The sequence below is a fragment of the Fulmarus glacialis genome, unplaced genomic scaffold (genome assembly GCF_000690835.1).
Source record: "Fulmarus glacialis isolate BGI_N327 unplaced genomic scaffold, ASM69083v1 scaffold6874, whole genome shotgun sequence".
In the NCBI taxonomy this organism is placed as follows: Eukaryota; Metazoa; Chordata; class Aves; order Procellariiformes; family Procellariidae; genus Fulmarus; species Fulmarus glacialis.
Genome location: NW_009209862.1, coordinates 1 through 15,654, shown reverse-complemented (window position 1 = coordinate 15,654; position 15,654 = coordinate 1). Strand labels below are relative to the sequence as shown.

At 37.8% G+C, this 15,654-nt stretch overlaps 1 protein-coding gene across 1 annotated transcript in view; it reads left to right on the top strand.

Moving 5' to 3' along the window:
- The window catches only part of LOC104076188 (dihydropyrimidine dehydrogenase [NADP(+)]-like), a gene marked incomplete at its 3' end in the record, with an annotated part of 119,703 nt that extends 107,663 nt beyond the window's left edge, over positions 1–12,040 (top strand). The window contains exon 9 of the mRNA XM_009576962.1: positions 11,897–12,040. Within this exon, the coding sequence (XP_009575257.1) occupies positions 11,897–12,040 (144 nt within the window). The remainder of the gene's footprint in view (positions 1–11,896) is intronic.
- Between the last annotated feature and the right edge of the window lie 3,614 nt (positions 12,041–15,654).

Sequence of the window (15,654 nt, the reverse complement as noted above, 5' to 3'; positions counted from 1 at the left end):
AAGTGGTCTGCACACAAAAGATATTTGGGAACAGACTTACTGCTCTTGCAGGACCACTCACGGCATCCTCTCTGGAGGCAGGAAATGGTCCCAGCCTTCCTGAGGAGAAGCAGCAAATCTCTCCTGTGTGGTGTCTGCTCCTGCCTTTGTAAGCTGCTCAGACTGAAGCTCTCCTAGGAGCTTTATCCATCAGAATACGCAGCACCTCTATAAAATATGGAGAAAAAAAAGTCAGGCAGACAGTTGACACGGATTATCTATAATAATATAAATTATGTCATCTGTGACCTTTATAGCAGCAGCCGCTGTTGAAGACAGCATTTATGTAGAGAAGCTGCACTAAATAGAAAATTTTGTTTCCCTTTCTGTCCTACGGTCAAAATGGCTATAGATTTTTTTTTTTTGAGCTGTAGATTGAATCACTATAAATATCTGGCATAACTTTAACAAGATGAATTATGTCAAGAAATAAAAATAATTTTGTTTTTACAATTTAAATGAGGATGAGATTTTAAAATATGGCAGGTTTTTGAGTAGCGAAGCTCTGTAGGGTTTGCATGATCACTCATCCGTGAAGAGTTATGTTATCTGGAACTATCTGGGTGCAGAACAGCTGAAGACATGACAGTTTTTTCAAACAATGCAAAAGAGGTGTGTATTGTATGCTCCATTTTATCTTTCATCGTAACTCCTGTGATGAAGTCAGGTGGAACTGTGTGTGCATGTCCAAGAAGAGTGGGCTGGTTATGATCAGCCAGTGAGACATGGTCCCGGTTCCCCCAGTTGCTGCACGGAGCTTAACTTCAGTCAGTGTAACTACTTGCACGTTTAAAGGTCAGCCACGCGTCAAAGCTTGTAGGATCAGGACAGGAGTTTCTCTGCAAGTATAAATTTTATAGTTTGTTGTGCCATGCCAATCCTTTTGACCTGCAAAATAGCCCAATGAGTACACAGTGCAAAGTGATATGTAAAGGAAATGTTTATGTATCATCTCCATTGTTTATCTGTGAGGAGCACATAACCAATGAAAAAGTGGATGGCCTGTTGAAGCAATATGTGATTGTGGTTATATTTAATAGCAGAGGGCAAGCTGAATGCATATGCTCGCAAGCCTAACTGCATACAAATCAGTGAAGTCTTGTAGTAACAAGATGATCAGAACTCATTTTAAAACTATTGTAGTAATTTAAAACAAGGTAATTTTTAAAAATACAGTGACGTATGCCTGTGATCTGTATTTCTAATGATTTGCACATTAGATTTTTAAAAATCAAATTCTTCCTCTGATTGACTTGAGTGAAAATCTAATCAAATTAGCATTTTAGAATATATGACCATTGTAATGTCATTTTCAGAATATAATGATACTTTAGATATTATATTTTAGCTGTTATAAAGACAGATAAATATGCAAGAGAGGCACTGTGGGGGTCTTGGAAGGTTGATTCTAATGAGCACTTTTCTGTTTGTCTACATTAGGTTTTTCTATAGCATCTATTACTTTGGTACCTATGCATTGACATTCCTCACTGCTTGATGATGATACAGGAAGCAGTTATATCAGTTTAGTGAAGATATCACTTTTGTGATACGTTACTGACATTTTATTCATAAGACAAGTTTGATATAATTCATTTTAAATAGTTTAGCAATTACTTATTTCTTTTCAGATCTGTTTAGAAGTTTTAATAACTTCAAATGATCAAAATTCTTCATCATCACTGTCTTTCAGTGGACCATTCCAATTTTACCATCTGGCTATATTCTCATGATTTTTTTAATGTCATATGTTATGTGTTGATTTGTCACATCTTCAAAACTGTTGGAAGGCCTTAATCAAACCAGAATACCCAAACTCTTCATAGGAGAGCATTCAGCATTTTCTCATCCTACCTCTTGCCAACTGAAGTGGGAGTTTTGACTATCTAGGTATGGAAGCACTATTAATACCAGAGCTATTTGTATTATAACTCTTAGCATGAAATTTAGTGAGTTTAGATTATTGAGGTGATGATAAAAAACATTGTATTATTGAGTTTGAAGACTCTAAAAGGCAATGGTAGGCTCCCTGGTCATAACTGCAAGAGTTGACTAGAGCTCATTTGTCTGCACTGAATTCTTTACATTTAAATTAGGATTGTGTGAAGTAGAGATGGAAGGATTACTGTGTGTGAGAGACGAATGAGGGAAAGCATTGCAGTCTGTGCAGGAGGAGGAGAAGTACTGTAGTTCATCTGCCGTAAGAGATGGATTACAATGAATCTGAAGTGGAAGAAGGTTTGCTTAGGAATTATTAGCAGTGGTTTGCATTTAAGTGATCTATTAGTGCAATAATGTATGTATAGTTATGTGATGTGTAATATACCAAGGGAAAGCGGAGTTTATTTCTAGATATATTAAAATGATATGCTGTTTACAGTATAGGCAAGTTGGTAATAAATTTGAAGCTTCCATGCAAAAAAAATACATCAAAACAAAAAGGCAGGATAAACAAAAAAAAATTAAAAAAAAAAAACCAAAAAAAAAACCAAAAATCTGCAAAGGTTCCAGCAGATGAAAAAAGTGTCTGCTCTTACCACTTGTGCAAGGTTTAACTGTTAGCAAAAAGTATTTGATAGGTAAATTTGCAGCTAAAACACATATAGCAATGGTGAAAATGCACTTTTCTTTGCACACAGTGGCAGCAGTGGTTATTTTACTGAATGTACTCAAAGCCTCATAGAGTGGCTTTAAAAATCTTGGTTTCTTCCAGAGGCTGGAAGGGGTGGTTGCTGGTTGCCCTCTCTGCCTAGTCTCCCATTCCCCTGAGAGCACGAATTTGATGGGCATGACTGATTAGACTGTGTATTTTTTATATGTCCATGGTGCATACATAGACTTTCTATGTCTAAATACTGCCGGGTGTCTAGAGCTGTATTTCCACCAGGAAGATGCTGGAACAGAGTGTGGGAGAGCTAAGGAGGATGTAGATAGCGTGCACTTCACCTCATTCTGCCCACAGGGTGTATTTGCCCTCGGGCTGCGTGGTAGTGTCAGGTTCCTCAAGGAGCTTTTGAACAGGTTCACATGGGTCATGTAGGCAGTTTAAATGCAGCTTCATGGGGCTTCACAGTTCTATAAACAGGGCTAGGCTGCTCCTGGTAGCTGACCCAGTTCATTTAGCACAAGTGGAATTAGCAAATTCAGCTTTATACAGCTCCACTCACCTTGCTGGGTCAGCAGCATCTATGATTGACAGGTCGGTTGGTAACCACTAATGTAGCCAAGGCAGCAAGGATATTAATGCTTTCTCATAGTTGTAAGAAAAGACTTATTTTTCCCTTTTAATTGTCTAGCTAGCACCTCTGAAACTTCTTTGAAAGGACCTAGAAAACAGACAGTTATTAGGTACTGCTAGAGTTCAATCTCCTCAGAATATGTACCCCCAGAAAGAGGATGGTTAAATCCAAAGGAATGGATGATTTTAGGGTTGTTCTGAACAGCTCAGTTATCAGCCAGCTTGGAGGAGAAGGTCGGTGAAAGTATCTAGCAATGTCATTTTTTCATATGATCAGGTAATTTACAACATTGGTATGATAAGCGCATAAGCTGAATGTATGGATATATATACACTATGGTATATAGATACACATGAAAATATGAATACTGGACTGATGTGCTTTTACTTCTGTACCAGTAGAAGTACAAAATTTTGTTTGCATGAAGTTTTTTCCAATACTAAGGCTCAACTGATACTGATCCACGTTTCCTAAATGCATTTGAATACAGTTATATTTGCTTGCCTGACAGATATTTGTTAATAGCCATTCTGCTGACATCTTTGTTATGCTGCTGCTTAGCTGACAGAATTTCATCTGCATAAATGGGTGGAAAGTCCTTTCCTCACATGTCCAACAAACTGGAGACAAAGTGCCTGCCAATGTTTTAATTTCTTTTGCATGTTCTGGTTAGAGTGAGAAGAATGCTTTCACTCCACAGTGTCATGAATATGGTAATCTATGGAAATCACAGAAAGCAGGTACTTAAGTTAAGCACATACTGTACTACAGGAATCCCTGATGAATTCAAGTCTCTTCTGTTTAGAGAAGATGTTGTTGTCTATTAAGTGACAGACTGCCAGATGTTCACGAAGTAGCACAGTACTGTGTATCAGTATCTTCTTTTCTTCACCCCAGAAGGTAACATTTTCTTTATCATCTATGTCATCCTAGCTTTTGATTGTAAATGTCTAAGCTTGCTTCAAATATTAACTCCTTTTTGTTTTATTGATTAATATTTCATGACTTCAGTACATTTGTAGAATGTAAGTTTTTGCTGCACTATAGTAAGCCTATAATCCTAAAATCTCTTCCTTCACTTGGTATATATAAGCTGCTAAAAACCAAACATTTGAGGTAGAACATGAAGAATAATTTGTTCGTGATTTTGAGCTAGTAGAAAAAATTTCATCAGTGTTAGAAAAATGATGAAAGAAGAAATAATTGTTATTTTAAATAATGGTTTTATCTGCACGCTCAAGCACGGTACTATATATTTCATGGTGAGGTCACAGCAATATGTTTTCCTAGAACACACATTAATGTTCCATTTAGTCTCAGAATTACTGCAGGGCTGGGGGTTAGCTCACCCGCTTTAAATAATCATGGTCCAAAGAGCGGGCAGAATAGTTGAGTAACTAAACGCAGCGGTATATACACATGCAGTGTGGGGAGCAGAGGTTACAGGAACAAGTGTATGTGCAGTAATTACAGATTATTGAGACAGCGCTGTTTACAAAGCAAATAAAAGTTTCAAGAAAAAAAATCAAAATAACTAAAAGGCAGAGTTCATTTTTTTCTGAAGAATTGTTGTGTTCTGTCCTTTATTTTGAAGGCATTTCCACATCACTAACAATGGCAGTGATGCCAGTAATGTCTCAGCTCTAAGAAACAGAGCCGTGAGAGCCCTTTGATACAAGGGACAAATTCTGTGCGGCTTCTTGTTAATGTAACTACAGCAGCTCTGGGGGCTGTAACAACTGGTGTTGGCCCAAGAAGCTCACTATCAGATGGAAACTGATAGAGTGAAGTACCCCGTCCTCTCCATGGCACGTTGCCTGCCCGCGTGCCATGGGGAGGACTCTCACAGGATTCCCTGCTGGAGGGCTTGATGTGAACCCTACTGCCATCTGATGACTCCTTCATCCCAGTGTATGGGAAGGGCCCATACGTTAGCATTGCCAGACTGACACAGAGAAGAGCAGCTATTTAAGAGAATTTAGCTTTGAATGTCTGAAAGAGTAAGAACGTCTAAAAGAATAAGAATTAGCAGCTTCACTTTCTCCATTGCCATACATACTTAGTTTTCATTAGTTAAGCGGTTGACCCGATTAGTGGGGAAAGCTTGTGCAAAATATTCTCTCCATATATCTATGAATATGAATATGTGTGTTATTTGCCACCTTCAGAGGAACAGAATTCAGCTTTTGGCTTTATTGTTGGGTTGGGTTTTTTTTCCCAGAAGGAGCACAAGCTACCTTGACGTTGTGACAAGGTTTTGTTGTTGTTACTGTTGCTGTTCTTTGGTGCTGGGACTTTGTGTTTTCTTCCTCTCTGGAAATGTTGGAGTCGTGTTTCATTGTATTCTCTGAGAACAAGGAAGAAAGCAGATACCACTTCAGGAAACTTTAGTAATCTTTTTTTTTTTTATTGTAAAGTTGCAAGAGGGTGGAGGCAGACCACTGAATGGAAACTGTTGCGCAGTGTAAAGTATGGTCAAGGCCACCTGTACGTGCAGCATGTAATAAGGATTCTAGATATATGCAGCCATTCTGAATACATTAGATTTTGGAAAAAATAAACTCAAAGGATTCAGAATAAACTGGAAAAAAATCATTAAAATTGAAACCGCTTTCTCTGGAAAACTTTATACATCAAATATAGAAGTTTTCCACATGAACAAATGGGGGTCAAACATTACTAAAACCTTTGTGCTGAGGGCATATAAAATGACCCATACAAACCTGATTTAAATTCTTGTAGCTCCTAGGTGAGGGCAGCTGTCTACCTTGCTTAAATGTTAATGTTTTCCTTATCTGATTGCCTTTCCATACCATGCTCCCACTTTCAGGGCTCCTGCTTCACCTATTACCCTCTTCAAAGCTATACATTCTTGTCTGCAATCTTCATAGCTTTAACTGTGTCTGAGGTAGTCACTTGGCTGTGTAGCCTCCCAAGCTGTTTCACTCTTAGCTTTTACCCGCCTAGCTGCTTGTCTCCCCAGTTCTCTGAAGCCAATGAGAAGCCTTCCCAGATGTAGTCCTGCCAAGGCAGCAAAGGGATGAAGCCCAGCTTTTCTGCATGTTTACAGAAGAGAGCGGTATTTGGGGAGAATAGCTAAACCAACTACAGATCAACTGTTCTTCGTAGGAAGGGAGTAGTCAGCATGGATTTATAAAGGGAAAACCAGGTTTGACCAACTCAATAGCCTACTACAATGAGATGACTGGCTTGGTAGATGAGACGAGAGCAGTAGGTGTTATCTTTAGCAAGGCTTTCAACACTGTCTCCCATAGCATCCTCATAGACAAACTGGTGAAACCTGCTGTAGCTGACCCTGCTCTGAGGAGGGGGTTGGACTGGATGGTCTCAAGACGTCCCTTCCAATCTCAACCACTCGGTGATTCTGTGAAGGTAGTTGACCACCTTTGTCCTTTCCAATCTTTTAGAGAATTTGTATTTTCTCCTCCTTTCTTCTCTCCTTCTCTGAGGCAAAGCTGTCGGTTAAGTAATTTCAGAGAAAGACCTATTCAGAAAAACAAGCCACAGAGAAGGAAGATTAACAGCCACCTCTTGTTTGATTTCTGAAACACACTAGTGTTTTAGAACACACTAGTGTTTGCCACTACATGGCAAAGTTTTGGTGTGACAATTATCCATCCATTTGCATAGCTACAGAGTATGTGGGCCTTTGCTTGGTGCATCTCTACTGCAACCAGGATAGAATATTTCAGTAGAGCAATTTGAACTCTCTTTTAGCAGCAGACATTTTTCAGTCTTCATTTTTGTTCTCATCTAGTTTTGCTATGTGCAAGCAGAAACATTTACACTTGAAGGATGTAAAGTACGTGGAATAAGACAATTTGGCTTCAGTTCCATTTCCAGATTCATGAGGGACATCACTGTGTCACTTAAAATTGTTTACATGTTGAAAGTGCAGAAGAGGAATTTAGAGAATGAATGCATACACATCTTCATATCTCAGACTGGAGGCAACACTCAAGTATAAAAGAAATTGGATAATGACATTACATTCAGTATGGGAAATTCTTCACACATGAGGGAAACGATTTTTGAAACGTGTTGCCTCATAGCTAAATGATACTGCTAACCCAAATTTCCATGAGCCAGTGATCCCTAGAATTGTTTATGTAAGTTCTTCCTTCACCTTGTGACCACTGCTCCCTGAAAATCATTTTTATGACAATTGCTATTTTCCAGTGTTCTTTTTGATGCCCCATCTCAGCAGCATATACCAGCAGGATATACTTCAGATCCACTGGAGTGCTGTAGGAGACTGTTGCTTATTTTTGGTTTATGATGATACCTAGCTGTGCCAGCTGAAATCTGGGTCTTCTAGCAGTAGATAGCATCCAGCCCCTAAGTTGGAGACAGCTCCCAAATAAGCAACCCGTGACTACATCATGGAGACATACAGGGACTTTCCCAGAATAACGAGCAGATCAGTTTCAAAGTTAGAAATAAACTCTGGGTCGTCTGATGCATATTGCACTGGCCTGTTCACTAGCCTGTTCTACCAGTTAGGCTACTTGCTCGTGTGCCCATAAAAATTGCAGCAACCTGAAGTGGAGGATTCTCTCTACTTTTTACCATTAGGAAACAAGCACCTTTTTAAGTTCATAATATGCTCAATTACCTTTAGATTGATCCATGAATAAATTATAATCAAAACAAACTTATTCACCTTAAGCTCTCCTGGCTTAAGGTTTCATTGTTGATTCATTATGTTGTCAGTTTTCTATTGGCAGGGTAATGCTTTTTTACATGTGGATAGAGTTTTAGTGGAAGATACTGTTATCTTTAAATGAGTAGGATTTAGCTTTTCTGGTGAGAACAAATTCATCAATGATGAATCCCTGGAGAAGCTACTGAAACAAAAATCACAATGTTGCTGGAGATTTATACAGTTCATCAGTTAAAAGGCAGCTTTTGGAAGTCTTGATGGGGGGGAGGATTTGGAATTTTCCTTTCTTTCTGTAAAATACTCCAGCACAATATTTCAAGCTTCAAGTTTTGTGATAATGCAATTATAAACAATGAAATAATACCACTTAATATATTTATTTTGGCTCCGCTCTTGATGTTATCCCTCTAATAGAAACACATTGAATTATGGCTATATAAAGACAGATGGATACAAGTAATGCAACTATAGACATCACTGATACATATATATAAGTAGACAATAATTACCTAATTATTCTGCTTGTTGCAACCTTCTAAGCACTTGCTATGATCCACATATTCATATTAATTGTTTTTTTCCTAGGCAGATATTGATATGACAAAGATATCAGTGTATGGAGAGTTTAGTGACATTGGACTATCTGGAAATTAAAAAAAAACACGTACAGTAGAAAGATTTCAAAAGCAAACAGAGTTAAACTCACCAAGTTCTGTGCTTGTGCTTTCATTGGGAATTGTGCTATTAAGTCCCCCGTGTGCTTAGGAGGACATCCCCTACAATGATTAGAGGTGATTTAATTTTAAACTGTCTTAAATATCCATCTCTCCAGCAGTTATTTCAACAAGTTTCCACTTTTGCTATATCCAGTAACTCACTTCATTAAAATACTGTTTGCCATTTCATATGGCCTTGGACTCCAAAATGTTTGAAGCCATAGCTCTGAACAATAAGCAGTCTCATCAGCGTTCCCTATACCTGTGCATTACTCATAAGGGGAACCATCTTAAGTCCTTTCTAAGCTCCTGAGGCTACATTTTCATGTATTATTTATTGTTATAGAAAAGATTGCTGGTTTTCAGTGTTGTTTAACAAAATTTGGCTTGGCTGCTTGTGAACTACTAGACTCCAAGCCCATTTGTATGGGCACACAGTCACCACCTTCTGTTAAGTCAGTGGAAGCTCATTGTGTATGCCCAAGCCTGGACTAAAACCTAGGTGTTTCCTTAATTATTTTAAATGCCATTTAATCAATTTATTGATGGAAAAACAACAATGCACAGCAAAGACTAAGGTAGGATATTAGTTTTCTAGATTAATCATAATTTCATTTATTTTTAAAAGATACAGTTTATATAGTTTAATTTAACTGCATGCATGTCATTACGAAACATTTGAATTTTGGTACTGATGGCATTGCACACTTTTCAAAATGTCTGCTGTACATTCCAGTTTGCAGCTATGTTAGATGTAAAAATCTAAATACTTCCATCTCACAACTTAGAAAATTAATTAATTGCTTGTGTAATTTGCTCTTCACCTATACACAAAAATGAATTCTTTTTCCACACTTTTCCTTAGATCACCTATTTCATTTCAATATTTCAATACTCAGTATTTCTGTCCGTAGAAATTAGGAGATTGGGCATACATTAAGAGAACAGAAAAGTAAAGGATTTATTCTGCAAAGATTTGGGTATTCTTCGCAAAGATGATCTCCAATCAGTCAAGCCATGAACAACTGTCTCCTCTCTCTACTACTTCAGTTAAAACCTCAGCAAAATTAGCTGTGCTACCTACTCTGAAAGTCAGCAATTCAATTCCTGGCCGGGCAGGGAAGAGTCCAAAAATGCTTTGTCATCAGGTCTCCTGCCCTCTCAAACCCAAAGTTGTTGGCATCAGCACATAAATTATGGAGAGAAAATAGTTTCCCAGTGACACAGCTACTAATTATTCATAGCCAAAATGTATTTCTAACTGATGCAGCCTAGCAGACATATAAGAAAATGTTTTATCAAAATTTATATTTTTTAGATTTTTGCTAAAAGTCTTAGGCTTTCTAAAAGTCATATAAAGAATTGAGTCTCTATGTGTGTGCTTTAGAGCCTATTGATTAGATTGAAATCAGACAAATTCTTCCTTCTACTCGTTTTCCTGTTTAAAATAATTCTGGTTTTGCTGTCTTATTTGACTTTGGTATGTAAGGCCACTACCTTACTGCTGTTTGCAGTAATATTTAAAGCCTTATTTTAAGACATCCTAGAACATTTCCTTTCCAAGATCATGTATGGCAACTGCACAGAAAGGGAAGTTTGTTTGATGTCTGTAAGAAAGCCCTTGAACATGACATTCAGGAAGAAAGTTCCCATTGAACAGACAAAACAAGAGCCCATTGCTGGTGGGCTAACTTGGGCTACATCTAGATTTGGGACAGATGGGGTCTGCAACATCCCCCCCAGTTCTGGTCTTGCATTTGCCTAGATTGAGGCTTTGTCCCAGAGTACGGCTCAGTCCCAGCCTGCAGGAGGGCACCTGCTCTGGAGAGCACCATGAGACTGCGAGTCTTGTTCTGACTTGAAGTGAAAAATGTGTTGAGGCCACAAACCAAGTCTCAGAAGCACAGAAGCATTTCAAGGACCTCACCCTCTGCTGTATGCTCAGAGTGCCAAAAACCTAGCAGCCAAGAAAGCTTTTGTTTGTCATAACAAGAAGCCTGAGGTCCCAAGGTTGGGTATTGTGACTGACAGAGTTCATTGAGGATTTTTTCTCCTAAGGATTAGCAGAAGAACAGGGTAACCTCTTCTGGATTTACTTCATTTTAAAAAATAATAATTTCTAAATTTTTAAATAATTCTGGTTTTAAAATTCACATTGAAATTCCCTCTTAAAAAATTGATAACCACAGCAGCACTGTATCTTGTTCGATATGCTCTTTGAGGTTGTATTATTAGCTTGAATTAATGCTAGCAACTGCTGAGGCTATGTATCCCGTGTTACTACCTGCTAGTTTCTGAAGTACTGCAGTGACTTCTGGATGGGGTTTAGTTAGGTGGATAAAATACTTCTGCAGAATAAGGAACTGGTTTCAGGGGAAGAAGTGCATGGTCTTTTGCATCAAGCAAAAATCCATATTTTCTACCATTTTTCATTCACCTGAATCTGTGATGTGGCACACTACAGTTGTCCATATCTCTGCTAGGTAAGCAAAGGGACTTCTTCTTTCAGGAAGCTGGGTATTTTATGAAATCTGAACCAGCACTTTCATGTTCTTGGGTGAGACATCAGTTTTGCAGTTCAGTGAAATCTTCCTCTAGAGTTTGCTTAATTGGGTTCAAGGATTAAATGTTGCAGAAAAGACTGCAAGTGGGACATAGAGGTAAATTAGGAGATTAGAATGTGTTTCAGTTCACTTAGTGTTTGTTAGCCTTACTTTGACAGGTCAAGACAGCTTTCTGTTACCAGAATGCAAAATACATGTTTGTAAGCTTTAAAAATATATATTGATATATTCAGATATCCATACAAATAATCTTAAACCCAAGTAAACTGATATTTTTATGATACCTTTCCACATACTAGAGAAATAAAGTTACACATTTGAATTATTTAACATGATACATTTTTATATATAAGCAAGTATGCAATGGGGAAATATAAGACTTTTTGATGCTAACCTGCAATTCAGCTACTTTTCTGCTGTGGTATATTAATATCTTAATTTTCAATATATGTTTTCAAGTCAGATCTTGAAGTTCATATTTGATTTTTATTCATTTCTCACTCTGGTACAGTCTCACTGATTTCAATTTCAACTTACTGAATAAGAAGCAAGTTGCACGCAGCAAGGACTTAGGATCTCACCCTTGGGATCGGACTCACCTTTTTGCTACACCCGCTTATTAAGCATAATCATGTTTCCTGATTTTTGTTTCAGAAACTACCCAGTTTTGGGCCTTACCTGGAACAACGCAAAAAGATAATAGCTGAGAACAAGATTAGACTAAAGGAACAGAGCATGGCTGCTGTGCTTCCCGAGAAAAAGCATTTCATTCCGAAGAAGTCCATTCCAGCAATCAAGGTAACAAAAATACATGCTTACGCATAAGAAATGATCAGCCATCAGGCAGTTGACATGCACAGTCATTTCTAGCAGTTTAAGTTGGTTATTACTGCTTTTAAGCTTGTTAGAGGGCATCAAAGACAACTATTTATGCAGACTTTCTAGCTTTTAACAAAAATCGATGGGAAATTATTTGTAATGTAGATGTATAGGTATTTCGCTAATGTCATTTTTCAAAATGAAGATATGCAGGCAATGGATCGGTAATTGTAGAACAAGGCATGGGTAATGCCTTGAAGAACGAGGTAGAACTGTTAACAATTTCTTTCAGTTTTAATGCTACAGTATGAGCTCAGTTTTGCATGATACCTTTTGATTACTTGCGACGTGCTAAATACCTCAATCTCTCATGTAGGATCAATGGAAAAGGCTGGTGTTCAGTACATATGAAAGCTGTGTCATAGGTTTTCAGGCTGAACTTTTAAAGCTGGAGAATGTTTGTCTAAGTAGCTGATCCACCATCTACAACGAGTAAATGTCAAGGTGAAAATAAAACCTGTGACCCCCCCTACTGCATAATCCATACGTTGGAGCTTTTCCCTTCCCTTAAGTAGTCAATAAATGTCAATAAAATGAAACATCACAAGCTAATTATTCTAGGTTTTCACTTTAGACCTTACGTAAACTTCATGTCTGAATAGGAAAAAGAAGCAGGCAAATTTTTTTTTTTTAAATCAGGATTCTCATGTAGGCCCGTTTATAAAGCAGTGTGAAAATTATATCTGTTGAGCTTGTTGACTGTCTTCCTCATATATGTGAGAATATCAGATATCTACAGATAGGTAACTTTCACTGTATGATCAGACGTGTAAGAATTCTTGCAAAAATAAGGCCAAACATAAAATACAATACGAGCAGTGGCTCAAAATAACACATAATTCCCAAGGACATTTTGCAGTTTACCAACACATGCAGTATTCCAAGCTAACTGGTAGAACTGCAAAACCAGCCAAAGAGAAATTTTGAGTCATCCTCCTATTTAAGTTAAAAAGTTTGCCATGTCTGTAGAGCACTCTCAGTTTTTTGGATTGCTTATTCTGGTTTATGTCACTCTATTGAAAATTGCTCCCCTCCTCTTGTGCTGAGGTTCCCTTCTTTATGTATACAAAAAGTTCCAAAGAAGAGCAATCTACTCTTTTTTTTTTCCCACTATGATGAGCATTTTCAAAGCCTACTTGACCTCAGAGGTTTTATGGTTCTGTTCTCTTTGCAGGGAGAGTATTGATGTAGGAAAAAAGAGGGAAAAAGAGAAAGAAGAACCACCAGCCAATAAGTGCATTTTCAATGAGATAGCTTGCTTCTGAAAACAGCAGAAAACCAAAAAACTGATACCATCCAAAAGCAAATAAACTGAATGAAAGAAAAAGTTTAGCAAGAGGGAAAAACAGACATAAAGACTTGGAAAAAACATAAATAAAAAGTTGAGGTCAATAATTTATCAAGCATAACCCCAAGTACAAAAGCAAAAAAGAACCAAGTAGTAGGAGAGAGATTAAAAAGAAGAAAAGAGGCCCTACTGCAGGGAAGAGGAAAATGAATTCCCCAAAACAAAAACTTTTGTTTATAAAAGCATTGAATACCGTTGTGTGATGTCTGTGAGGAACTTCTCAGCCAGGGAAATCAGGTTAGCATCTTTCTCACACCTTCATTTAAATGAGACTGAAAAAGACTGAAGCAATTAGAAGAAGGTAGGGACCACCAAAGCTGATTCTTGACAGTTTTTCAGTCTGACCATCTCTTTAGAAGGGAATGTTTTAACCACAATGGGAAAAACAGCAGCAAGAGATACCCACTAAGAAATAGGAAAATACCTGGGTTTTGCTTGAAGTAGGGAACTTTACACTACAAAGGGAGGTTTTAATAATGTTTATTATTAATAGATCCATCTATTATTATAGTATGAAGAAAATCTGCCAGGAAGATTCAGAATATTCAATAAGGAAGCTGAGTGAAACTTAATGAAAAAAGGTGACTTATCTGATAGCCTTCCCTGATCAGGAATTCTCCACGGAGAGAGGCAGAGGAGCTCAGACTTGAGTGATTTATTTATAACTGTCCAAGAAGTATTCACATTTAGAATTACAAATCCCAGACCATCTCCAAGCACTTCTGTCTTGGCTGACCCTCTAAACAGAGAAGAGAATACATTCTGTTAGTTCAGACTAGGATATCAGGGGGTGGGAATGGTTAGCTCTTATAGCTAGTCCCAGCCTAACTCTAGTTCTCTGGAGCAGTGAAGAGGTATGCTTGAAAGCTGATCGGACCTGAGAGATAGCTGTCCTTGAAAGAGCTATGACCCCTGCTTTGGCTGGTTGTATTTTTGGAGGGTTGCTGCAAATTTCCTGATGCCTGCCCAGACTCCCTCATCTGCCTAATCGGCTGTTGGGTTGGTGATATGTAAATTCCAACATTTGTTTAAATTCCACATGCTGCCAAAATGCCTTTTTTTATAGATTTAAAAACCCTCTATGATTATCCAAAATCTAATTTAATTTTTGGATGGCTTTTCCCATGGCTTTTCTCTTTATTTTCTCTATTTTTTTATATTAATTGGAACTGCATATTTTGATATTCAGCAGAGTTCTTTCTCCTTTTCTCACTTGTCTGTAATATCAGAATTTCTGCTGTAAGTGGATATGTGCCCTGGATCTTTTCTTTTCAGTTGCATTTTTGTACAGCTCCCACACATGTATTTGCCTACCTCAGGTTACCTCCTTATTACTTCAATTTCTTTCCTTATACATTCCTGTGTTTTTTTCCTAATAATTTAGTTCTTTGTCCTTCAGGGCCTATACCATAATATTCAGTCACCATTTATCTGCTTATTTTATTTCTTCCTTTTTTACTCCACAAGTCTTGCTGCAGAGATTGCCCTGTTTGATAGTTTAAACACTCTGGCATAGCTCTGTTTGTTAGCTTAGCTAGGGCATGACACGTTGTTCAACCTGTTGGAAAACTATCCGTAGAGATCCTCAAGCTTCAATTCCTTGTGTTTGAACTATTTTTCACCCTTGTGTGTACAGATATGTTTACATGGTCTTTCGCACATACATATATGCAAGTCTTTTTATGCTGATGCTGTAAGCACCCAGCTGGAAGCTAGCACCTCAGGAGGCATCTAGCCACATCTAGTCCAGTGCTGTGTTTAATCTATAAAATCCTCTTGAGAGGTGAGGTATATTTATCTAAGCCCAGCACTATTAAGCCATAATGGTATACCGTTTGGATCCTTCCTGGCATTTATCTGGGTGGTTCAACATGAGTAGTTTTAGCTTGTGCTTGCCTGCCTGGAAAAGACCATATTGTAATCTTCATCATAAACGTGGAGCTGTTGCATATTTCAAGTGAAACTATGCATGTGTCTCCCGTAATTTATGGGACTCTGAGTCTGCCTCTCCCAAGTATTTGCTCCAACATGAATCGCAGCAATAATCTCTCCTGCAGTAGCCCATAATGATCCCTTCTCTACCACAGTACTTCAGAGAATATTCTCATTACATTTGACAGTTTAAGCAAATTTAAGTTAGTCTTCAGATATGGGGAGAAATCCTAGAATCCAAACTTTCTCTTTC